Genomic DNA, 24,994 nt, shown 5'->3' with positions numbered 1-24,994 from the left:
AACAATCTGAACCTTGCCTTATTTTTATCCTCATATTTTCTTTTTTTCAATGAACTTAATGCACAGTTTTTCTAGTTTTAGATTCCCTTTTTTTCTTTGGCTATTTATAGTAATATGTTGGTATTATTGTAAAAGAAACCTCTTCTTTTGTGTATTTGAGAGAACATGAAGGGTGTACGACTGATAAGATAAGCCATTCCTGTGTGCCTGTCTTAGTGTGCATTTTTTTTCTACGCAGCTAAGCCTTTCAGTCTTAACGTGCACTTACAAACACACGTCTAATCGTGTAGGGGGAATGTGATGGCAGAAGAAATGTGTTTCTTGTCAAGGTGCATAACCTTGTGTTCAAGGGTCACCTTAGTGGTACGTAAATTACATAATTCACTCAGTATGTGACACAGCAGCGAGGTCAAGAGGGTTTTTCTGAGCAACTGTAACGCTGTAATTTCTCCAACTATGACACAAAAAAGAAAAAAAAATACTTTGTCAATGCTATACTTCAGGTATGAATGTGTGCTGGTGCATGGTGTGTGAATTTGGGATCTTTTTTGAAAAATTTTCATCATGAAGTGGTATTGGTGCATATGTGGTCAAAAGATGAGCCAAAATCTTTGCCTTTTTAATTATATATATATATATATTTATTTATTTATTTATTTATTTTTTATTTTTTTGCCTGTCCCATTTGGTTCTTTAGCCGTCAGAATTGTTGTCTGAAGACCAACAAGGATACCCAATGGATTTATTTTGCCAAATGGATCATCATGGCATTGCCGTATTGGTCCATTTGATCGACCTTTGTTTTTATTATTTATTTTATTTTATTTTCAGTTGTTACAGACGGGACAGACATGAGTGAGGGATAGGAAAGGGAGAAAGAAAGAGGAAGGAAAAGAAAAACAGAAGGGGAGAGGGACAGTGAGAAAGGGGGGAAAAAAAAAAATATATATCTCCGGGATCACCTGTTGAGAGAAAAAGAATAGAAAACAAGCAAAAAAACCAAAACAAAACAAAGCAACATACTATACACAACACCATCGCATTAATCTAGCTAAGTGTAAACAGCAGTAAATACTAAATATTGAATGTTGTTGTGCAGCACGCAGGACAGACAGCGCACAATGTGCTTTGAAGTAGCAGCCAAGAAAGGTGTGATTTAAGTCTACAAACAGTGAACACCTGTGTGCACACCTGTGTGGATCGGCGCGCTTGTATTCAAATGGTTTCCCCATGTAATGGTCTGCAAGAGGATGTAGAGAGCCATAGCCCTGTCCCTCAGGGCATGAAGCAGGCATGGAGGAGATCCAGGCCCCAGACATCCAGAGGTCCCAGAGTGCAAGAGCCCAAGGAGGACCACCGGAGGGGCATCCGTGCCACCTTCATGGGAAGGGCTGAGGATACCCAGGCGAGGGGTCACCCAGTAGCCACCGGGCAGAAACCAGAGGGGGCTGCACCGGCGTGCTCGTCGGCTCCGCCGGCAGCCAGCTGTGCCAGAGTGAACCGAGCCGCAGGCACAGAGGCCGGAGGCCCGAGGGCCCTCCGCGCCCCGGAAGAGGCCTGACTGAGCAGCAGGCGCCAGGCCCCGCCAAGTAGCCACCAGGAGTGAGCTGGCACATGACCTGAGCGCCCAGCCCCGGACACCGAGAACCAACAATGCACCGACCCCTGAGGGCATCAGTCACCGGCAGGGAGTGTGGTGAGGGGAGATAGGCCTCCACACTTGGAGGGCCTGGGAGTTCCCAGAGAGGTGGAGTCTAAGACCCGACCTGACATATAGACACAGACAAACAGGCACACACAGACACAGACATGCATTCCCACCCTCATGCACACATATACAAACACTCAGCACTCACCCAACGTAGGAATAAACGTAAATGGACATGTACACACAATCACACTCCCCAAACATACTCTATACCCCGGGTCCAGGTATCCTCGCCCCCAGAGGGGGAAACGGCACCCAGACCCAAGAGATGTTACCCTTCCCTCCGGGGTGGAGGCCAGCAGACCGCCCCAGACTCCGCAGCAGCAGGGAGGCCAATCGGAGAGCCAGCATCTCTTCCCAGCCCCCCCGCCCCGATGGCTAGCAGAGAACGGGGGTGTGTTAAGACCCCATACCCTCCTCCTCCCGCTCAAGTGTAGTGTTGTTGCGTGTTGCTCTAAAGTGTGTTTAAAACAAGGGAGAGCATGGTGCTGCTGCCAGAGAGCAGCAGGTGTTAGCACGGCCCCTCCCGAGAACCCTCAATGTCTACATGGATTTAAAATTGAGAGGTGGGCACCGGCGCCAGAGGTAGGTTTGAATACACAGACCGTCTACTGGACGCCGTTAACGTGCCCACCCTCAAGGCCCTATATATATATATATATATATATATATATATATGTATGTGTGTGTGTGTGTGTGTGTTATGAGAGTGTAAGTAATGTGGATGTCTAAGTTGTGAGATAAAATTGAGGCACAGGTGGCCAGAAGAGGACAGAGGGGGGGGGGGGAATGTCTCCCCTGCACCCTGGTGACACACCCGCACCCCAAAGCCCTACCTGTGTGGGTGGGTGTGGTGGAGCGGGAAGAGGGAGGCAGCTGGGGATGGGGAGGAAAAGAAGGGAGGGGAGGGTGTCCCTCCCTAGGGCCAGCTCCCCCGCTGACCCCAATAGGCACCCCCGTCCTCTGGTATCCACCAAGGCAAGGGAGCCCAGGCCCATCCAGACCGGGGCCTACGGCAGCAGCACCGCCAAGCCCCACAGGACCCGGGGCAGCCCACCCTACCCCACCGCAGAGGAAACTGTACCCACCCCAACATTCAATCATCTCCCAGACTACACAAGACACAGACACCCAGGTTAAGTTTATTCTCCACCTCTCCTATGTCTCTCCCCCACCTGCAGAGTGGACTCCAAAGATGGAACAACCTCCCTGCCAGTTGAAGAGCCCCCCGGTTAGGCCGATGCACAAGAGGCCCCCTGCGCCAGGGCTGAGCCCCCGTGCACCCACCCGCCCACAACCTCGGCGACACACCGACGAGGACCGAAGCCCCCAAGGCCCAGCCAGAGCCCCAGCACGGAGGCGAAGCACCCCCGAACCCCAAACCCCCACGCCCGCCCCGGATCCACTCAGGGGCAGCCAGGCCACCAGGCCAGTAACCTCCGTCCGCCAGCACAGACCATCCTCTAGCCCCGCTGCACGCGGCCACGAGGAGAACAACCTCTGAGAGCGACCAGAGCCACTAACCAGGTTATGAACACAACCCCCGGGTTAAGCCCTCCAGGGATAACGTCTCTAGGGGTCCTCCAGGTGCCCTAAGCCCATCCCAACCTCCACATCAACCACAATAGCCAAGGCGGGACCAAACCACGACCCCCCAACCCCGCTAGGTGATGGAGCCGATCAAAGGAGCCCAGAGGGATTGATCTAATGTGGTGGCAGAGGCTATATCGAGACTAATGTGATCTATTAGATAGTTTCTATATTGGCTAGAATTAAGATTATTTTTATTTTTCCAGTTCATGAGGACCGTTTTCTTGGCGATGCATAGAGCAGTAAAAACCATGTGGACTGTATTAGTTTCTGTAGTGACATCATCCAAATTTCCCAACAAGCATACTAAAGGGGAGGTTGGAATTTTACATTTCAGACACTTTGATAAGTCTTCACATATCTCGTGCCAAAACTTCTGCACTGGTGGACAGAACCAAAGAGCGTGGATGTAATTGTCTGGTGTATTGCCTTGACAGTGTGAGCAGTTGTTGGCGGATGTAAAGCCCATCTTGAACATTCGATGACCTGTATAGTGCACTCTATGCAGTATTTTGTATTGTATTAATTGCAGATTGGGATTTTTAATCAGTTTAAAGGTTTTTAAGCACATCTGAGACCAGACGTTTTGGTCTAAGCTGACTGATAAATCTGCTTCCCACTTTGCAATAGGAAGGGATATTGATTCATCTATTTTAGAAAGTGTTCTGTATATTTTAGATAATAGTTTGGGGGATTTAAGAGTAAGAAATTGAACCACACTTGGTGGTGTTTGTAATTCAATTTGACTGAGGTTAAATTTCTTTTTTACTATGGATTTAATTTGTTGATATTCTAAAAATCTTTTCTTGTTGATCCCATATTGTGTAACTAGTCTGTCAAATGGAATAAATTCTGTTCCCTCTAATATATGTTCTAAGTATTTAATTCCTTTACAACTCCATTCTGGGAAATTAATCTTATTATTGTTTTGTAATATGTCAGGGTTATTCCAGATAGGTGTACGTTTGCATGGGATTAATGAAGACTCCGTTATTTTTAGAAACTCCCACCATGCTGTCAGAGAAAAGCTGATGTTGATGCTTTTAAAGCATTCATGTCTTTTGATGTTTGAGCTAATAAATGGTAGGTCTGAAATCTCTAGATCATTGCATAGTGCCTGTTCAACATCTAGCCAGGGCTCATCTAAGAGGGTACATTTTAACCATTCTGAGATGAACTGAAGCCTGTTGGCTAAGAAGTATTGGTGAAAATTAGGCAGATCTAATCCTCCTCTATCCTTGGTTCTTTGTAGTGTTTTTAAGCTGATACGCGGGGGTTTATCTTTCCAAAGGAATTTAGAAATATGTGAATCCAGAGATCTGAACCAATCTTGTGATGGTTTGTTGGGGATCATTAAAAATAAGTAATTTATTTTTGGCAAGATCATCATTTTTATAGTGGCGACCCTTCCCATGAGTGATATGGGTAGAGATTTCCATCTAGTCAGATCGCCTTCTACTTTCTTTAGAAGTGGGATGTGGTTTAATTTAATTAAGTCTGAAAGCTTAGGAGAAACATTAATACCTAAATATTTAATATTTCCAGATTGTAGTGGGGCAGAAGATGAATTATGGAAGGAGCAGTTAATGGGAAGAACTGTAGATTTTGGCCAATTAATTGAATAATCTGAAACTCTTGAAAACCAGTTTATTAGAGTAATTACCTCAGAGAGGTTGATTTGTGAGTTTTGCAGAAAAAGCAACACATCATCCGCATAGAGACTGATTTTATGTTCTACGTTCTTACATTTTATGCCCTTAATTGTTGTAGCCTGTCTAAATGCTGCTGCTAGAGGTTCGATAAAAATTGCAAAAAGTGAAGGGGAGAGTGGGCATCCCTGTCTGGTGCCCCTCATGAGACAAAAGCTGGAGGATGTCTGGTCATTTGTTCTGATACGAGCTGTTGGGGAATTGTATAATATTCTTATCCAATTTATGAAAGAGTTTCCAAAACCAAATTTGTGTAAAGTTGCAAATAAAAATTTCCAGTTAACTCTGTCAAATGCTTTTTCTGCATCTAGAGATAATATTATGGTTTCAATGTTTTTATTGTATGAGTAGTCTATTAAATTAAGTAATCTACGAGTGTTTGTTGAGGAGTGCCGACCTTTTATGAAACCAGTTTGGTCAGGATGAATTAAGAGGGGGGTTATTTTCTCTAATCTCTTTGAGAGAGCTTTGCAGATTATTTTAAGGTCTACATTTATAAGGGATATTGGACGATAACTTGAGGGAAATAAAGGGTCTTTTCCTGGTTTTAGCAGGAGATTAATGTTGGCAGAATTCATATTTGGTGGTAGTCTGCCATTTTTCTTGATTTCCTGCAACAATCTATGGAATACTGGTGCCAAAATTGTCCAGAATTCTTTGTAGAATTCTGCAGGAAAGCCGTCTGGACCTGGAGCCTTGTTATTGGGCATACTTATCAGGGCTTCCTGGAGTTCACCTGGCGTCAGTGGCGAATCCAGTGCCATTGCTTGACTGTCTAGTAATTTTGGAAGAGTTACGTTGTCAAGAAACAAATCAATTTCATTTTTAGACGGGTTTATTTGTGGTGAATATAAAGTTTCATAGAAATCCCTAAAAATGTTGTTTATTCTTACAGGGTCATATATTGTTTTCCCCGATAAATCTTTAGTAGCACATATAGTTGTTTTTTCTTTATTTATTTTTAACTGGTTTGCTAGAAATCGACCTGATTTGTTACTGTGTTCAAAATTCTGCAAGCGAAGTCTTTGTACAAGGAATTGTGTTTTTCTATTAATAATTTCATTTAATTCTAGTTTTGTTTTGCATATTTTGTTCATTATTTCTTGATCTTGGTGGAACGCGTAGGCTTCTTCTAAGGATTTGATGGTTTTTTCTAATTCCTGAATATTTTTGTTTTCTTCTTTCTTTTTGTGTGATGAGAAAGAAATTATTTTACCTCTCATCACAGCTTTTCCTGCTTCCCATAGAACAGAAGCAGATGTTCCGGGAGTGTCATTAAATTCTAAATATGAAATCCATTCCTTTTTAAAATATTTAATAAAGTCTTCATCTTTAAGTAGTGATGTGTTAAATCTCCAGTTTTTACTTGGCGTAGTATTATTCTTGTGCATTAGTGTTAAAGATACCGGAGCATGATCGCTGACAGCTATAGGGTGAATCTCAGTGTCTGAAATGTCACTCAGCAGTGAGCTGCTGACCAAAAAATAATCCAGACGAGAGTAGGAGTGATGAACATGTGAGAAGAAAGTATATTCCTTACTGTTGGGGTGAAGGGAGCGCCATGCATCGCAAAGGCCATAGTCGCTCATATACTGTTTGATTATATTTGTGGATTGCCAATTGCGCTGAGTTCCTGTTGTGTTGAGCCTATCCATTTCTTCATTTAGTCCAAGGTTGAGGTCGCCTCCAAGAATGAGTGTGCAATCAAGGTGTGTGAGTGCACTAAAAAATCCGTGGAAGAATGAGGGTTCATCAACATTTGGACCATATATACTTACAATACATAGTTTTTTGTTCAATATTGATAGTTTAATAATTAGGAATCTACCCTCTGGATCTATAACTGTATCGAGTACTGTAAAATTAACATTTTTATGTATTAAAATTGCTACTCCTCTTTGTCTAGAATTATAACAAGCTCCAAACACATTAGGAAACTCAGGTGTTTTAAGTTCGTTTAAACCTGTAACAGGTCTGTGAGTTTCTTGTAATAAAACAACATCTGCCTGTAGTTTTTTAAGCTGGTTAAATATCTTTAACCTCTTTCCTCTGGTGCCAGCCCCATTTACATTCCATGTGACAAACCTCAGCATGCCCATAATTGTGTGTGTATGTCTAATGATGTAAGCTGGGTGTTTCGTTTAGACGGGTGGAGAGAATGTGGAAACATCACTTGTTTGTAAATAGAAAGAGAAAAAAGTGTGGTGATAGGCTCCATAAGTCTGACTATGTGTGTGACTATTCACTAATATGAACAAGCGTGGCTTGTGTATGTGTCCTGTAAGTCTGTGCTTGCTGTGAGGCTGTTGTAAATGTGCTGCCGTTGAGCGCATGTGTTTGCGTGATCGTGGTGTGAAAATATGGAGAAATAGAGGGTGTTGTTTGTAGGTGAGTGGGGAAGTAGGTGATCACAGCAGTGAAAGACAAGAGAAAGAAAGAAACCACATAAACTGTAAGCGACAACAAAAAAAAAGAAAAGAAACGGAAACATTCCAATTAAAGTAAAGACGGAGGGTGACGGTGTTATATCTGCTATGACATCATACTGATATTACTAGGTTAAACCCATGTTAAAGGAGAAAGTGTGAATGAATAAGAAAAGAATGTAGCGGGTTCTTATCTGGAGTGCAGTCAATATAACCACGGTGTGGTGCCGGGGTCGCGGTAGAGCTGTCCGTCCACGTAGAGCCGGTCCACGGCGATGACAGCACGGGAGCCTTTCAGGATGAAGCTACGTCGGACTGGGAACAGGACCTTGCGTCGTTCCAGGATCTCTTTGGGGAACTGGTCGTTCACGCTGAAGTCCGTTCCTTTCAGTTCCCTGCCGCGACTCTTCACCTGTTCCTTCTGTTTGAAATGACCGAATTTGGCCACAATAGGACGTGGTCTCCCGGTCCGCGACCTCACGCCCCCCAAGCGATGCACTCTATCGAAAGCGATGTTCTTTACGGTGTCCTCCGGCAGCTTCAGGTGGATTTTAATGAAGCTTTTCACCGTTGCCTCCGCGTCCTCTCCGGTAGATTCTGGAATACCAGAAAAAACAAGATTATCTCTCATGCTACGGGCTTGTAGATCGATAACAGACTCTTTTATTTTTTTATTTTCAGTGTTTAGCTGGGTCACGTTATCAGCGAGAGATTTGACCGACTCCCGTAGCGTGGCATTTTCAGCGGCAAGCGTTTCCACCTGCTGCTGGCTGAATTCCAGGGATTCTCTCAGAGATTTAAATTCCCGGTGTAAAATCTCCACCAGGGACAGCCTCGCATCGAAACTGGACAATCGCTTGTCGATTGACTCCAGGATATCTGCGATGTCTTTGCCGGCAGGCGATGTTGTGCCGGGGGAGTCTGCCGGGCGACATCTCTTCGATGACGGCGTCTCGGTTTTGGCCGGGGAAGATGCACTCTGGGCCTTCTTCATTACTAAATCCTGGAAGCAGCGGTCGATGTATTCTTGGAGAGCGTCTAAACTCTCCCCGTTGTCCTCCAGGGTGTTAGAGATGATAAGACAGATGTTGTTAGTTATATGACAGTTGGTTAGTTTATTTGGCAGTACTGAAGCTTAAGGAAACTTTGTTAAACTCTACGCTACCATTCGCTTTTTTTTTTTCCGCCAAATCTCCGGCGTCTGACGTCACCTACAACATGGGTCGCTTACCTTACCCGTCACTTCCGTCACTTACCGCTCCTCCCGTCCTCCCGCCTTTTTAATTATAAAAGACCATCTAAGGCAGAAAATTGAGTTTAGGCATCAACAAAAAACAAAACCTTTTTTTTTCTAGCCACATTAAGGTTTGACAGTAATATAACAGTAATTGTTAGTTGACTGATGTGCAAGTCAAAAGTGAACTGACATAGTTAGGACTACTTCACCTGGGTCTGGGTGCAGTTCCCCCCTCCAGGGGCAAGGGTACCTAGACCCGGTTTGTAGAGTACGCTTGGGGAGTGTGATTGTGTGTACAGCGTCTCTTTATGTCTGTCTCCACGTTGGTTAAGTGTGGAGTAAGTGCATATGAGAGCATGAGGGTGGGAATGGATGTTTGTATCTGTGTGTGCCTGTATGTCTGTGTCCATATGTCAGGTTGGGTATCAGACGCCACCTCTCTGAGGACAGCTCAGGCCCTCCAAGGTTTGGAGGCCTATCTCCCCCCACCACTTCCCCTGCCGGGGGCGGACTCCCTCAGACATCGGTGCGTTGGTGGTTCTTTGTGTCCGGGGGTGGGCGTCCGGGTGCACACCGGCTCACTCCTTGGCGGCTGCTTATCGGGGCCTGGAGCCTGGGGCTCGCTTGGGCCACTTCGGAGGTGGGGTGCCCCCGGCCTCTCGGCCTGGGGCTCGGTCACTCAGGCACAGCTGGCTGCCGGCGGAGCTCACGGGCACGTCGCTGCAACCCCCCCTGGCTTCTGCTCCGTGGCTGCTGGGTGACCCCTCATCTGGGACTCTCCTCAGCTCTTTCTGGGACAGTGGCACGGCTGCCCCTCTGTTGGTCTTCCTTGGTCTCTTGTGTTCTGGGGGCCTCTGGATGTCTGGAGTTTTGATCTCCTCCATACCTGCTTCATGCCCTGGAGGACGGGGCAGTGGCCCCCCACACCCTCTAGCAGATCATTACATGAGGGAACCTTTTAAGAAAACAAGCGCGTCCATGCTCACAGGTGTACACACGGGTGATCACACACACAAACTACACCCTTTTTGGCTCCTACCTCAATGCACACTGTGCTGTCGATCTTACGTGCTGCACAATAATGTTTAATATTTAGTATTTACTGTCATATTCCCATATATCATTGTGATGTTGTTTATTGTATTACTCTCGTTTTCTTCTGCTTGTTTTCTTTTTTCTTTCTCAACAGGTGATCCAGGTGATCGATACATGTATTTTTTTTCTTTTTTTTTTTTTTCTTTTTTTTTTTTTTTTTTTGCTTATTCTGTTTTTTGCCCTTTTCCCCCGTCCCTCTTCTCAACTGTTTTTCTTTCCCTCTTTCTTTCTCCCTTTTCTTTCCCCCAGTCAAGTCTGTCCCGTATTCAGCAAGTGAAAATAAAATAAAGAATAAAAGGTGAATCAAATGGACCATTACGGCAAAGCTGGGATGGTCAATTTGGTAAAGAAAATCCGTTGGGCATCTTTCTTCGCCTTTAGACAATAATTCTGATGGCAAAAGAGCCAAACGGGACAGGCAAGAAAAAAAAAAAAAAAAAAAAAAAAAAAAAAAAAAAAAGGACTACTTCACTGTAATATAATCAGTCAAATACCATTGAAACGTTAGTTATATGTTACTCTACCTTAAGCTACAAATCATCTGGGATGATGTAACATTTCTAGCAACAGAATACTGTGCTGATATGATTCTTTCTTCGTCCTGCACACAAGGCATCAATTATGAGGTGCACGTGTGTTTAAGAGGCAAAAGGAGAGAGAAAACAGTGGGCATGGGCCTGTTGAGGTGGGGGGTAATCTTTGTAGATCTCTGAGTAAGCAAATTAGTTTATGGCTATGCAGGAAACCCTGGATTCTCTGAGTGTCTAGTATGGCAGTTTTGATAGCTATGACATCTGTGTCTTTTAACGCAGATGTTATGTCCCTGAAGTAGAGATGTGCCACAAAATTAGAAGATAAATAGAAGTGTGCAAAGCCAAATGGAAAACCGTCTCACAGCTGAATGAAAACACACTCAAACACAGGTCCATTTAGGAGGTGGGAAGTAACAAAGTACAAATATTCATTATTGTGTTTAGGTAGAATTTTCAGGTATCTATAGTTTACTCCCTACATTTTAACACAAATACCTGTGCTTTCCATTGCTTATATTTTCAAAATAGACTCCATATAAAAGGCTTAACGCATTTGATAAGAGTGATTATTTCACATCTGTACATGTCTTCACAAGATTTGAACCTAAGTGGAGGAACCAATAACAGAACCTAACAGCTACAAAAGAGGAAAATGAAGTAGTATTTTTTTTTTTTTTTTTTTTAAATGGCAGGAAATTTCAAATGCAGCAGCTCATTTCAGCTCAACAAATATGAGCAAACACACAGACTGTTTCTGTGTTGTTTGGACTGTCATCCTTCTGGTAGTGAGATAACGTCATTCAGAGAGGACAAAAAAAAAAGAGAGGACTGCTCAGTAACATTTGATGGTCGGAATTAAATGACATCAAGAGCAACGCGTATCAAATCAAATTTAAGGTGATTTACTGACTGAATTCCATCACAGCTTTGTAGTGCCTAAAGGTGGGAAATCACCTTATACATGCTTATAACTTGATAAATTCAGTTGTGTCAAAATCCACCAGGAAACATGGGAATAGCAGCAGCAGGACATGTCAGCTGCTCAATAGGAATTATTCTTATTTATTTATGAGTTTATCTAAATTCTTTTCCCAATGCTCAAGTGCAACATCTTATCCTAGAGTACCCTCCACCTGCCAAATATCAATTTAATGCATGAGTCTGATTATTTTTCTGTTTAGAAATAGAGCCAAAGGTTACAATGTAGAGAAAAGCAAATAGAGCACCTTTTCTCTGCTGTTCTACAAAACAGATGTTCAGGCTGAGAAATTTCTTTAAAATTAGAATTTGGGTTGTAAAGCTGCCATTCCCGTGCACCAGTTGACTGGTTGATCCAGAACTCTTAAAAATAATAATAATTTTTTTTTTTTAATGTTTTTATTAAAAACATCTTAGGAATAGAATCCACAATCTAAACTACATAAACAGCAGTAATAACGATTTGGCATTCTGCAACATGATATTGCAACATGAAAGGTAAATTTTAAAGGAGCTTTCCATTCAGCACCACATGACAAATATATCAGATGACCAGAATTAAAGGCCATTAATTTGTTTGTTTATCTGTTCATTCATTAATTCATTCGCTGATTTATATTTATGCATTTTTTAAGAAAAAATAATAATTTTTGTGTCCAATGGATATATCATAATTGCCTTTTTTAAATTTGTTGAGCTTGTCATAAGAGAGAGTTAGACTGTGTTTAGGTGAACTACTTTCACAAAGCTCTCTTAAAGATAATTTTAGTTGATTTGTGGTGTTTCCACTGCATGTTGAATTTGGCTGTAAACATACCTCCTTTTTTTCTATTTTTAATACACATGACTTTTGAATTACTTATTTCAGCAGTTCTCTCTAGAGGTGTTTCATCTAGTAATCCTTGTAGTTCATGGAGTTGAAAATGTTGATGTATTCTGTCGGTATATTTATGGAATTGGAGACTTTTTGTCATGACTTGGATCATGAATAATCATTGGATTATTACGTAGCTTTCACCTCACATTTAACCTTACAAGATCAGGGGTGTAACTTTTAGCTTTTCGATTTTTTAACTCTTCAGATGTTGAGCAAGAGAGTGAGTGAAAGAGAAATACAACATCTTAATAGGGACCAAGTAAAACCATTAGACATGGATTTTCTCTGTATGTATTATTTTAGGGCCTGCCTTACAATATAAAGCTCCTTGAGGCGATTGTTGTTGTGATTTGGCATGTGTATAAATAAAGTTTAATTTAGTTTAATTGGATGAGCTGAGTCGGGAAAGGGAAAAAAAAATCCCTTTCCACATAAATGATTACCTTTGCAATAAACAATTATTTGCTGATTTGATTTTAACAAAAATATATAAACAAAATGTCTTAAGAAGTCATTAGACCTACTTCATACTGAAATATGCTCCTAAAGATTTATGAAATTTGTATCACCCTTGTCTTAGCCTACAAATCACCTTGTATGATTTTTTTCTAAGAACAAAATACTGCTGTGAGAGAAAAAAGACTTTGCACTTCATATTTCGCCTGCACATCTGTACATATTTTTTGTTGATTGTTAACCTTCCCTCGGCATTTACTGTCATCATTTCACCTCTTTAAATCATTCTGCTTTGAAATTTCTCAATGCACTATAATGTGGTTTCCAAAACCTCATGAGAAGCAGCATCCATGATCCTCAGCTGACGTGCTAAAGTCTATCCAGATGCAGGAAAGGAGCCCTATTAAGGTGGTTTTAGGTGCTGTTTGACTTAGTGTATGTGTTTGGCATTCTTTTTATGTTTGCCCTCCTTTCAAAGGAAATGCTTAGCTCTTAACGTTGTACTCAATTTAAAATTTATTTTTATCAGATCTGTGGGAGAAGGTGCTAAAATGTGTTTTTATTATATCACGGTGATTATGGTCACCTTTAAATTCAAGTTCACCTGGCATGAGTAAACCCAGTTGCTAACGACTCAGATCTTCTTTGTGAAAAATATTTGTGTATATCTTATTGTTTTAGTTGATTTAGTTGTTTGTATATTCCACATATTTTGGCTAGTTACAAAATGAGTACTCGGGCAAGGGTTGTGATTTTCAACCCTTACTCCTTTGAGAGATTAAATCATTTTGCAGCTGCTGTTTGGGCAGGGAATGCAAGAAAATGATTAGGGTGAACATTAGCAGATCTCATCTTGATAATGAATGCAAGTCACTTTACTGTAAGACCTCCTAAAGCATAACTTAATATATACTGATGGTAAATTCAGTGCCATCAATGTCTAATAGAAATCCACATTTGTGGGTAAAAGCATGGATTATCTGGATTGAAGCAAAGGGAAGTGATTTCACCTATTTTATTTGAGCTTAATGTTTCCAAAAATGTCAGCACACTGTAAAATATTAATAAGGGACAATTTTTTTTCAATTTTTTTTGTGTTTTAAAAACATGTCTACCGAGTCTTGAATTTGACGCCAGCAGCATTTAATTGCAATTAAAAGTGGAGAAGTTGTGCAATGCAGAGAACATCTGGTGGAACATCTGACAACTAATCTGGCAAATTAGTAACATGAGTATTAAACATGGGTATTAAACGAGCATCTCAGAGAGTGTTTCAGAAGTAAAGATGGGGTGCGGTTTGCCACTCTGTGAAAGACTGTGTGGTCAAATAGTTCAATAATGTAAGAATAACATTTCTCAGCATAAAATTGCCAAGAATTTAGGGGCCCTCACAAAGCACAGCATTAAAAACAGACACCATTCTGTAGTGCAGTGGTTCCCAAACTTTTTTTGCTGGGCCCCCCTTGTTTTACAAGAAAAATGTTCGCGCCCCCCCTCACGCGCGCGCACGCACGCACGCACGAACACATCCTCCAACCACACACACCCATATTTTGCTCCATTGCGGTTTATTTCACACCTCAAACATTTAGTAAACAATTAAGCAAATAATTACAAGTAATCTGCAATAAATTACAGGTAGTAAGAAAATAAACTACTAACTCTTTTACGCTATGTCCACACCTACACGGGTATTTTTGAAAACGCAGCTGTTTCGTCCACACGTAAACGGCGTTTCGAATCACCGAGAATGGAGATTTTTTAAAACTCCTTTTTTGCTTTTACTGGACGAGGAATACAGAGTTCGTCATGCAATGTCAAAGGTATGTGCCTTTTTTCACGTCACGCTGTGTGCACGTTATTGTTTACATGAGATGAATTGCAGAATGGCAGGTAGAGACGAAATACTGTTAATCTGACTATCTGCAGGTTTTACACACTTACATATACATGCAGTTACTGTCCCTCCATTTACAAAGGCAGAGGCGTCACGGTGTAATTATTTTACATGTAGTTGTTTTTTTCTGTGTAATAATATTCAACATTGCTATCAATACATTTTTCAAAAAATCCCTCTGCAAAATGGGTTCAAAAACATAAACAACTGTTGGACGCTGTTTGTCCGTGATTTGAACCGGGGAACAAATTGTGGCAGGATCAGCCTGATGTTATTTGTATCCCACTGTAACTTTACTGTATAAAGAGCTAACATCTCCAAAATGTCAAGAGTAGTTAGTCATTACAACAAGTGTTTGTGAACTACAAATCAAGAATGTGGGATACTGTTTGTCCATGATTTAAACAGCCCAGCGCTGCTCCCAACAAAGGGAAAACCAATCCTGCAAGGAGACCTACCTCAGCATTTGTGCAGGTGAAACCAAAGGGAAGATATGCTTCACCATATTTTCTAGTCTTTGGCTTAGAATGAAGTTGGTTTGGAAACATATTCAGCTATGCTTCATCTCCTGCTTTGCCTTTGTATGGGCGCCCGTGCTAGCAGTGTCCAAGCGTTGTTTTTGTTTTTTTTTCCCTTTTCATGCCGCGCCCCCCCTGCAATGGCTCTGCGCCCCCCCTAGGGGGCGGGCCCCACACTTTGGGAACGTCTGCTGTAGTGAAAACCATTGTCAGTGAACACATTTTGTCACCACATCCACATATGTCAGTTAAACCTTTACCATGCAAAAAAAAAAGCTGGGCCTGGACTATTTTAAGATGGACTGAGGCAAGGTGGAAAACCATCCTGTGATGGTTAATTACAATTAATTTTGTAATTATATTTGGAAATTGTATTGGAAATAATTAACCAAAATAGGAAATATGCCCCAACTTGTTTAATTTATATTAAATAATAATAAAAATTATGATGTTTTTCAAAACAGGTTTTAAAATCAGGTTAACCACCATGTGATGGAGAATAAATTGAAATAAACTACTAGCAGTCAGTACAAAAACAACCTGATATTAAAGGCAAGTGCCCTATAAAAAAAAAACTGCTATAAAACTGTTTTTAAAACTATTTTGGTTTGGTCTCTGAACATATGGGATTTATACAGCCTAGGCTATTTATGTCAAGGCAGAATCAGCTGGAAGAGTTCTTGAGTCTGTGATGAATAAAACTATTAGCTGAGCTTAGCGTTTCAGCTTCTACAAAAGTTCATTTTTCATTGGTTGGCTCAGCTTTGATACTACAGGAGGGTGTGGTTTTGAGGATGCTGGATACAATAAAAGTTCAGAGTGTTCAGAGTCTTGAACAATATTTCAAGCATATGTTATAAGAGCCATGTCTTTTAAAGCACAGAGGTGAACTACAGTGGAGAGGGTATGGACATTTCTTGTTCAGTTGCCAAAGGAAGGAGTAACTGGGATGGTGCACAGAATTTGGTTGGTGTTTTCCATTTATGATATGGATTTCATTTACAGAAAAAAAATAGGAAGGCAATCTCAAATTAAGAATAACATGCATAAAATAAAATTCATGAGACTGTTTGGGATTTTTTGAGGATAGATTTCATAATTTAGATTTGTTTTGGTTGTGTGACACTGATATGATTACATATTATAATAATAATAATAATAATAATAATGTCATATTGCACTACTGGTCATTCTTACATTTCTAGTCATCCTAAATTAAAAGCCAGAAAAAGGTGTAACATACAACTATAATGTACAAAAACTTTAAAAATAAGTATGAACAAAACAACAAAATTCAGTCTAGGTTTATTTTATGTATACTTTTAAAGCACTGTGTAAAAGTACTGTTAACATTCATAATTTCCTTGTTTCTTCCTTTTTCTCATCAAATATTTGCATGCAAGTTATTTTTACAGCCTTTCCCTGAAAACAAAATAGACACTGCTCACACCAAACCTTTAGAAATGTACAAACTGTGATATTTAAGTCCAGATAATGATCACAAAGAAAAGTAGAAGAAAAACATAGAGCCCGACTAAACCTTCTCACTGACCTCAAAGTAGTAATCCTTCCCAACAGTTCAAATTACACTCCCCACCAGAGCTGTTGCTGTCATGGCTGTGTGCAGGCAGGCAGGAAGGAAGGACCCAAAATGCAGGACTCACTGAGGCAAAGTTGAACTCAAAATAAACAGCTTTATTGCAGGTGCAGACTGAACAAAAGACTAACTACACTGGGGGGAAAATAAACTAACAGGCAGGCATAACGGGTAACGGAACACACAGTGAAATCTGAGGGTGAGCAGATGTTAACGACACGACACTGACACAGAGAAACACAGGGCTTTAATACACAGATGGCAGTAATCAAGGGATGAGAGACAGGAGGGGAACACACCTGGGAGAAATCACAGCTGACGAGACAGGGGAAACGTAAACTGAGTACACTCACAAAAGACACAGACCTTCACAATAAAACAGGAAACTCAGACACCGGGAATCAGACAAGACGCTGAACTGAACAGACAGATCACAAACAGATGGGGTGACACCATAGACAGAGATACAGACGCAGACTCAGAGGCAGACCGAAGAGAACTCAAATAATAATAATCATAACAATAAACTAGAAAATGATAATAATAAACTTAAAGCGCTGGGTCACCGACCCAGGACCATGACAGTACCCCCCCCCCTCAAGGGCTGGTCCCCGACAGCCCTAAAACAAACAGACCACCAAGCCAGGGCGGGCGGCGGGAGGAACAGGAAGGAGGGCCCAGAAAAGAACAAAGGAAGAGCCCTCCCCAGAAAACCAAACAAAATGTCCAAAAAACACACAGGGGAGCAGAGTCCAAAACGTAGATCAGGAGGTCGGCCTGGGGGCCGATAGGTCAGAAGGCCAGCACAGTTCATTTCGGGAGGCCGACCGTGCGAAAGGCAGCGGCAGCGGGGCAGGTTTGGAGGCCGGCCGCGTGGACGGCAACGGCGGTGACGGGCAAACAGTTCTGGAGGCCGACCGTGCACACGGCAACGGCGGCGGCGCAGGCAAAACCAATCAGGAGGCCGACCACTTGGAAGGCAGCGGCGGCCACTGAGCAGGCCCGGAGGTCGGCCGTGATGCCAGCGGCGGCAACGAACTCTTTCTGGGGGCCGTCCCCGAAGGCCATGACGCCAACTGAGAGGTCCGGAAAACGGCCGGCAGAGGCGAGGCGAAACAGGTCGAGCTGGCTCTGACGGCGGTGTGGCAACCGCAGGACCAGACAAAGGTGAAGGCGATGCAGAGGCCGGACCAGGCGACGGCGCGGGTGGAGACTCCGAGGCTGCAGGCGACGGCGCGGGTGGAGACTCCGAGGCTGCAGGCGACGGCGCGGGTGGAGACTCCGAGGCTGCAGGCGACGGCGCGGGTGGAGACTCCGAGGCTGCAGGCGACGGCGCGGGTGGAGACTCCGAGGCTGCAGGCGACGGCGCGGGTGGAGACTCCGAGGCTGCAGGCGACGGCGCGGGTGGAGACTCCGAGGCTGCAGGCGACGGCGCGGGTGGAGACTCCGAGGCTGCAGACGACGGCGCGGGTGGAGACTCCGAGGCTGCAGACGACGGCGCGGGTGGAGACTCCGAGGCTGCAGACGACGGCGCGGGTGGAGACTCCGAGGCTGCAGACGACGGCGCGGGTGGAGACTCCGAGGCTGCAGCTGGCGGCGGCGTGGAAGCCGGAGACGGAGGTGCTGCAGCAGGCGGCGGCGTGGACGAAACTGTGGATGCGGCTGCTGCTGCAGGCGTGGATGCGGCCGCTGGTGGAGCAGCTGGTGGCTGGACGGGCTCCTCGGGCCCCCCAGCTGACGAGGACAGCTGCTGGACGGGCTCCCCGGGCCCCCCAGCTGGCGAAGCAGGAGGCTGGACGGGCTCCTCGGGCCCTCCAGCGAGAACAGTCTCAGGACCAGTGGGCACAGGGGCCCCTGGAACACACAGGACAAAACCAGCAGGCGCGGGGACCTCTGGCAAGGACAGAACAGAACCAGCAGGCACACGGGCCTCTGGCAGGGACAAAACAGATTGCGCTGGCTTCTTTATGTCCAGGGGTCCAGAGTTAACTGAATGCTGACACTCAACCTCTGGGGAGGCCCCGGAGAGAGAAAAAGTCTCAATTTTAGCCAGGTCTTGAGGAGCAACGAAAGTCTGTGTGGGGCCATCCTCCTCCTGAAAATAAGTGGGTGGAGATGGTGGCGGAATAGACAGCGGAGCTGTCGGCTGAGGTGCATGCCGTGCTAAAGGCTGAGGCGCTGGCCATACAAGAGAGTGCACTGAGGTCGACTGAGCTGCGAGTGACTGGAGAACAGGAGGAGACTGAGCTGCAGAGCACTGAACTGGGGACCGCTGGGCAGCTAAGCGAACAGAGGGCTGCTGGACTGCTAAGTGTGATGACTGCTGGGAAGCTGACTGCACTACCTCAGGGGAGTTTTTAAAAGACTCTGGTAATGCTGGCTCTTCAGCCTCTAGCGGTCCAGAGTCTGCTGAGGGAGGACACTCAGACTCTGGGGAGGCCCTGGAGATTGTGTCAATATCTGCAACATTACCACTTGAAGTCTTTAAATGAGTGTGAGTAGCCCAAGAAACGAAACATTTGGGCGCACACTGAACAGTTTCTTGAGGTGGCAGTTCAGAGAATAAAACAGTCTTAATGTTCTCAGAGCTGAGGTTAATTGTCTCCGGGGTGGAAGCCGCAGCTTTAGCTGATACGGGGTTAACAGGTTCAGATGGAGCAGAAGAAACATAGCCCTTTTTATTGTCGTTCCCAGAAGGAGTGCAGGAAAAATTGTCGTGGTTACTCATAGCTGCTGATTGCTCTGGGAAGGGGCTGGAGTGCGGCTGTAGCGAGGAATGGCGATGGCGCCGGTGCCGTTTCCTCCTGGAAGCGGGAGTGGAGACTGCAGAGGAGAATGGCGATGGCGGAGAGGCCAACTCCTCATCCTGCGCCTACATGGCCGCAAGGAAAGAGGCTGGCGAGCGACAGTCGGAGCAGACTGGAGTCGGTAGTTCACTCGGTGGCAGCGGCAAGGGGTTGATATCCTGCCGCGGCGATCGCTGTGGTGTCGCAGAAAGCTCCGTGTTCGGCTGCTGCTGTGTTGCAGGGAGCTTACGCTGCTTCGTGGCGCGCTCCGTCCACTGCTGCTGTTGCTGCGGAGGCCTCGGAGTGGAGTACCGCGAACGAGCAAAGGCCGCTAGCTCCCGAGCCTGAAGAACCTCCTGGGCTTCGCGCATCTCGTCCATTAAGCCCATGAATCCCTTGAGTTGGCAGAGATGTGGATTTCCCTCGAGGATGGTTCTGATAGTGTTTAATCCGATCGCCATCACCTTCGTATCCTTTGTGTGGGAAATCCGCTTCATTAGGGCCATGACGCGGGCGAGATCGCACTCCCGGGATGAGTCCGCTGGGTCCATGTACTGGTCGCGTCGTTCTGTCATGGCTGTGTGCAGGCAGGCAGGAAGGAAGGACCCAAAATGCAGGACTCACTGAGGCAAAGTTGAACTCAAAATAAACAGCTTTATTGCAGGTGCAGACTGAACAAAAGACTAACTACACTGGGGGGAAAATAAACTAACAGGCAGGCATAACGGGTAACGGAACACACAGTGAAATCTGAGGGTGAGCAGACGTTAACGACACGACACTGACACAGAGAAACACAGGGCTTTAATACACAGATGGCAGTAATCAAGGGATGAGAGACAGGAGGGGAACACACCTGGGAGAAATCACAGCTGACGAGACAGGGGAAACGTAAACTGAGTACACTCACAAAAGACACAGACCTTCACAATAAAACAGGAAACTCAGACACCGGGAATCAGACAAGACGCTGAACTGAACAGACAGATCACAAACAGATGGGGTGACACCATAGACAGAGATACAGACGCAGACTCAGAGGCAGACCGAAGAGAACTCAAATAATAATAATCATAACAATAAACTAGAAAATGATAATAATAAACTTAAAGCGCTGGGTCACCGACCCAGGACCATGACAGTTGCTTTCTGTGCAGAGTGTATCTACGATGTTATTTATATTAATTAGTATTTGATCAGTATGAAAAATACAGCAAAACCTTTTGTACAGACAGAAAAACATTATTTTGGAATGTAAAAAGTGTATTTGTTGCTAATCTTAAACACACTGAAACACAATAACAGAGTAAACACCTCCTACTCAGCTGAAGCCTTTCTGTGTGGAGCCTTTTTTTTTTTTTTTTTTTTGCTGAGCCTGTGTAGCTTTCCCTAAGGTTATCTGGTTACTTCCCATAGTCCAAAGACATGCTTCTGAAGCTAACTGCTGATTTGAAATTCACCTGTCTAGTGTTGGACAGAACGCTTGACCAAAAATTCAGTGGCTGCTGGAATAGCTGAAATCCCCCCCATCCTAAATAAGAAAATTGATTACTGGTTCTCTGTAGATTATCCTGACTGCACTCAGCTGAAATGTCAAAAGTGACCAGGTGGAGTGCAACTAAGTGCTCAGTAACAACAGTATGGAGAAAATACTAAAAGCAGTCACCAAAACTGAAGCACAGTCTACCCGAGAGTCAAAGTGACCATTCACTTTTTTATGCACGTTTTAAGCTTTAATAAAATTTAGCTTATTTAAAAAAAAAATACCACTGTACCATTGTCACAATTGTTTATTTCCTAAAAAAATGGAAGGAGAAAAAAAACCCATTGACTGTGCTTGAAATATTTGCATTTCATTGTAGGAGCTTTTAAGGATTGACTTGTGTTTCAAAGAACAGCATCATTTTTGAGCTACTTTCATTTCATTTTTCTTTGCTGTCTGTTTTTACTTTGTGTGCAGACAAACTGATAAAGCAAAGAATAAAGTAAACAGATTTATCACAGTAAAATATGTATTAAATATAATATCTTAAATATAAATATCTTTCATTAACAAATATGATGAGAAAGTTTATTTGAAGTTAAAACATTTCTCATCAGGCCAATTTACTGTTTTTCTAGTGATGTTTTTAAAACTTAGTTATTCTTTTCAAATTACAGATAAACAGATGTGCTGTTTATCTTTTTTTTTTTTTCTTTTTTTTTCTTGCCTGTCCCGTTTGGCTCTTTTGCCATCAGAATTATTGTCTAAAGGCGAAGAAAGATGCCCAATGGATTTACTTTACCAAATGGACCATCCCAGCCTTGCCGTAATGGTCTATTTGATTCACCTTTTATTGTTTATTTTATTTTATTTTCACTTGTTAAATACGGGACAGACTTGACTGGGGAAAAGAAAGGGGATCACCTGTTGAGAAAGAAAAAAGAGAGAACAAGCAGAAGAAAAAAAGAGCAACATAATAAACAACATCTGATATATGATATATGGGAATGTAACAGTAAATACTAAATATTAAACATTATTGTGCAGCACGTAAGATCGACAGCGCACAGTGTGCTTTGAGGTAGGAGCCTTCCTGGAAGGCACCCAGACCCAGACCCAGACCCAGGTAGTGTTACCCTTTTCCCTGTGGTGGAGAGAAGCAGACTCGGCAGCAGCAGGGAGGCCCCACTTTCCAGACCCCGATCGGGCAGCCTTCTCCTCCTCCTGCATGTGTGGGTGATTGTGGTGGAGCGGGAAAAGGGATACTCTGCAAGCCACCAGGGAAAGGGGGGCCCAGGCCTCTCTGGACTGGGGCCTAGTTCGGCAGCGCCGCCTGGCCCCGCAGAGCCCAGGACAGCCCACCCGACCCCACCACAGAGAAAACTGCACCCACCCCGTCATCCAGTCATCTTCCAGACTACACAAGACAATAGATACCCAGGCTGAGATCTTCCTCCACCTCTCCTATAACTCCCCCTCCTGCAGAGTGAGTTCCTGATGTGCTGTTTGTCTAACAGACATCCATTACTTGTTTTTTCTTTTCACAGAAAGATGCACATCTTACTGCTGCTAAGTTGCTTTCTTCTGGCTGCGACAGACTACTTCCTCGGCTATGCCCACATGATCCCAGATGAGAGACTCTCCACCAGCAGACTTGCTGCATCTAATGCTTTGTCTCAAAATCTAGAAATAGACTCACCCCCTGTGGTTATTGTAGGTAAGTTTGAAAGGACACTGCAAACTGTGTTTTTTACAATGCTGATCATCATGTATCATCTATGCTGATGACACTTTTCTTTTCTAACACATTTTCTAATAATTGCAATTCTTAATTTTCTCTTCCAGAGTTACCAAAATCTGCAAAGAAGAGCAAGAAACCAAAGAAACAGAAAAAGGTTGTTGCAAAAAATTATTATTATTATTATTATTATTATTATTATTATTATTATTATTATTATTATTATTATACCATGGTATTGATATAATACTGGGTTCCATTACTTTTTATCATATAGCTTCATTATATTATAATATATTATATTATAGTTTTTCATTTAATATACTAGTTTTTAAAGTGAAGTAATGAAAATGAAAACTGTCTAAACTACACAAGTGAACTTGCTATGGAAACTATGTTTAAATAATTATGTAATTTAGTTGATCAAATCAATTTTGAATACAGTTAAAACAACCAAATTAAAATTGAAGAATTCAATAATTAAAAGAAAGATTTATAACAACATATTACATATGAAACGTTTTATAATATACCATGATTTGATTACTATCATTAACTGAACAAGCTGGACTGAATGTTGCAACCAGTGACTATATGTGTCAGTGATCAAACCATACAACCAATCAAGGCATGTCAGTATTTAGAGTGACCTTTTAAATTGACCATATGAAAGAACAGTGAGAACAGTGCCCGCTTGTAGAGAATCAAAGGTAAACAAGAGCAAGGGAGCAAGGGAGATCTTATCACACCCTCTTGCTCGTGGAAAAGGAGAAAGGAAAAAACTTGCTGGCAAAGATGCTTTTCCTCTCATGCATTCTTCTGTGCACTCAAGGGGCAGAAATGTACCCTGTGTGGTTTTCTGTTGGCAGTCAGGATGCAGTTCTTTTCTCTTGCCTCAGGTCCTTGTGCCTGGCTTTTATAAACACACTTAATAAATGCCACAATTCTCAGTCAAAACACTCAGCAACATAATATCATTAATAGTGCTTGTTGTTGTGATGTTGTTGTTGTTGTTGTTGTGATGTTTTTTTGTAATAGAATAGAATAGAATGCCTTTTATTGTCACTATGCACATGTGCAATGAGACTCAGAGCAACTCCTACTCTGTGCAGGCATGTAGAAAAAAGGGGGATAAGCTGCACAGTTCAGCGACTCCATAAACATATTGTTTCTAATTTTTTACAGCAACCTGTTTTAAAAATATGATTTTCTATGTTATAACTTCTTCTTCTTCTCTCTCTCTCCTTTTCTTTCAGAACAAATATGGTGTGAAGAAGCGGCCTCCTCCTCCTGCCAACTGTATTTCCCTGTGGGGAAGCTGTAAATCTCAAGGCACCGTGTGCTGTGATTATTGTGCTTTCTGCCAGTGTCGACTGTTCAGAACTGTTTGTTACTGCCGAATGGGTAACCCTCGCTGCTGAATAGCCACCGGCAGCCTAACCCAGTTCCAGGCTAAGAGAACAAATGTTTATGCTCCAGCAAACCACTTGCAATGAACACCATGAGAGGTCACTCCTCCCCCTTGGTTTATAATTTTCCCTAAAATTCACTGCATGAAAGCACTTTATCACAAAGGATTGCACCACAGGGAACTTTCCTAAACTCTTACAGGGTGTGATGCTTACAGCACTGCAAGGAAACTCTCAAATAAAAGTTATAAAGCAAGTTTTTATTTTACTTTGAGCTTACAGCATGCATAAAAACAATTTACATTCTCCATAAATAATCAATTTATTTTTCACATGAATACATGACTGCAACAGTATACTTAAAAACGGTTGTATTTTTTACTAAGCTTTCTAAGGATTAAATGTTTGTAATGTTAAAGCAATTATTTTGAAATAAAAGTATTGTTTCTGTTCTATTTAGCGCACAGTCTACAAAATCATGCCTGTTTTCTGAAATGAAGGTGTATGAATTTACATTTACAAGTAAATTAATAAAAAAGTGACTAAATCCTGAATTTGATTTATTTGAGTTCATGTCTTTGGGGTGTATATGTCACACAGTGGAAAATTGTGTTTTTATATTTTGTTTAGTGTCGATTTTATTTGCATGTTTTTATTGTAATAGTGATATTGCATGTTTTTATTGATATTTTTATTGCATGATTTTATCCCCATATTTATAGTGCGTGTTTGGTGTTGTTGTGTAGTATTTTTTTCCACTGTGTATTAAGCGGACAATTGTAGGCACCTGTGATGTGGGGGCGTTTCCCGAGGTGGCCTATCAGCCACCAAACGGACTTAAGGGAGATGGTGAGCACAAAGAGGAGAGAGGAGAGACACACGAGAAGCGAGGAGCAGGAAACAAAACGTGTGCAGCCCAGCACCTGTGACGAAAGACCGGCCTGCCTGTGGGATGTC

The 24,994-nt window shown here is 43.0% G+C and overlaps 1 protein-coding gene across 1 annotated transcript in view; it reads left to right on the top strand.

Annotated features, from left to right (window-relative positions):
* The window catches only part of asip1 (agouti signaling protein 1), a 29,907-nt gene extending 5,344 nt beyond the window's left edge, over positions 1-24,563 (top strand). Inside the window, exons 2-4 of the mRNA XM_006783027.3 lie at positions 22,438-22,607; positions 22,736-22,785; positions 23,885-24,563. Coding sequence (XP_006783090.1) covers positions 22,442-22,607; positions 22,736-22,785; positions 23,885-24,049 — 381 coding nt within the window. The 5' untranslated portion in view covers positions 22,438-22,441 and the 3' untranslated portion in view covers positions 24,050-24,563. The remainder of the gene's footprint in view (positions 1-22,437; positions 22,608-22,735; positions 22,786-23,884) is intronic.
* Positions 24,564-24,994: the final 431 nt, after the last annotated feature.

This window comes from Neolamprologus brichardi, chromosome 5, assembly GCF_056152115.1.
Source record: "Neolamprologus brichardi isolate AB-2024 chromosome 5, ASM5615211v1, whole genome shotgun sequence".
NCBI classification, from domain to species: Eukaryota; Metazoa; Chordata; class Actinopteri; order Cichliformes; family Cichlidae; genus Neolamprologus; species Neolamprologus brichardi.
Note: the sequence above shows the minus strand (reverse complement) of the source record. Positions and strands in the feature narration are given on the sequence as shown.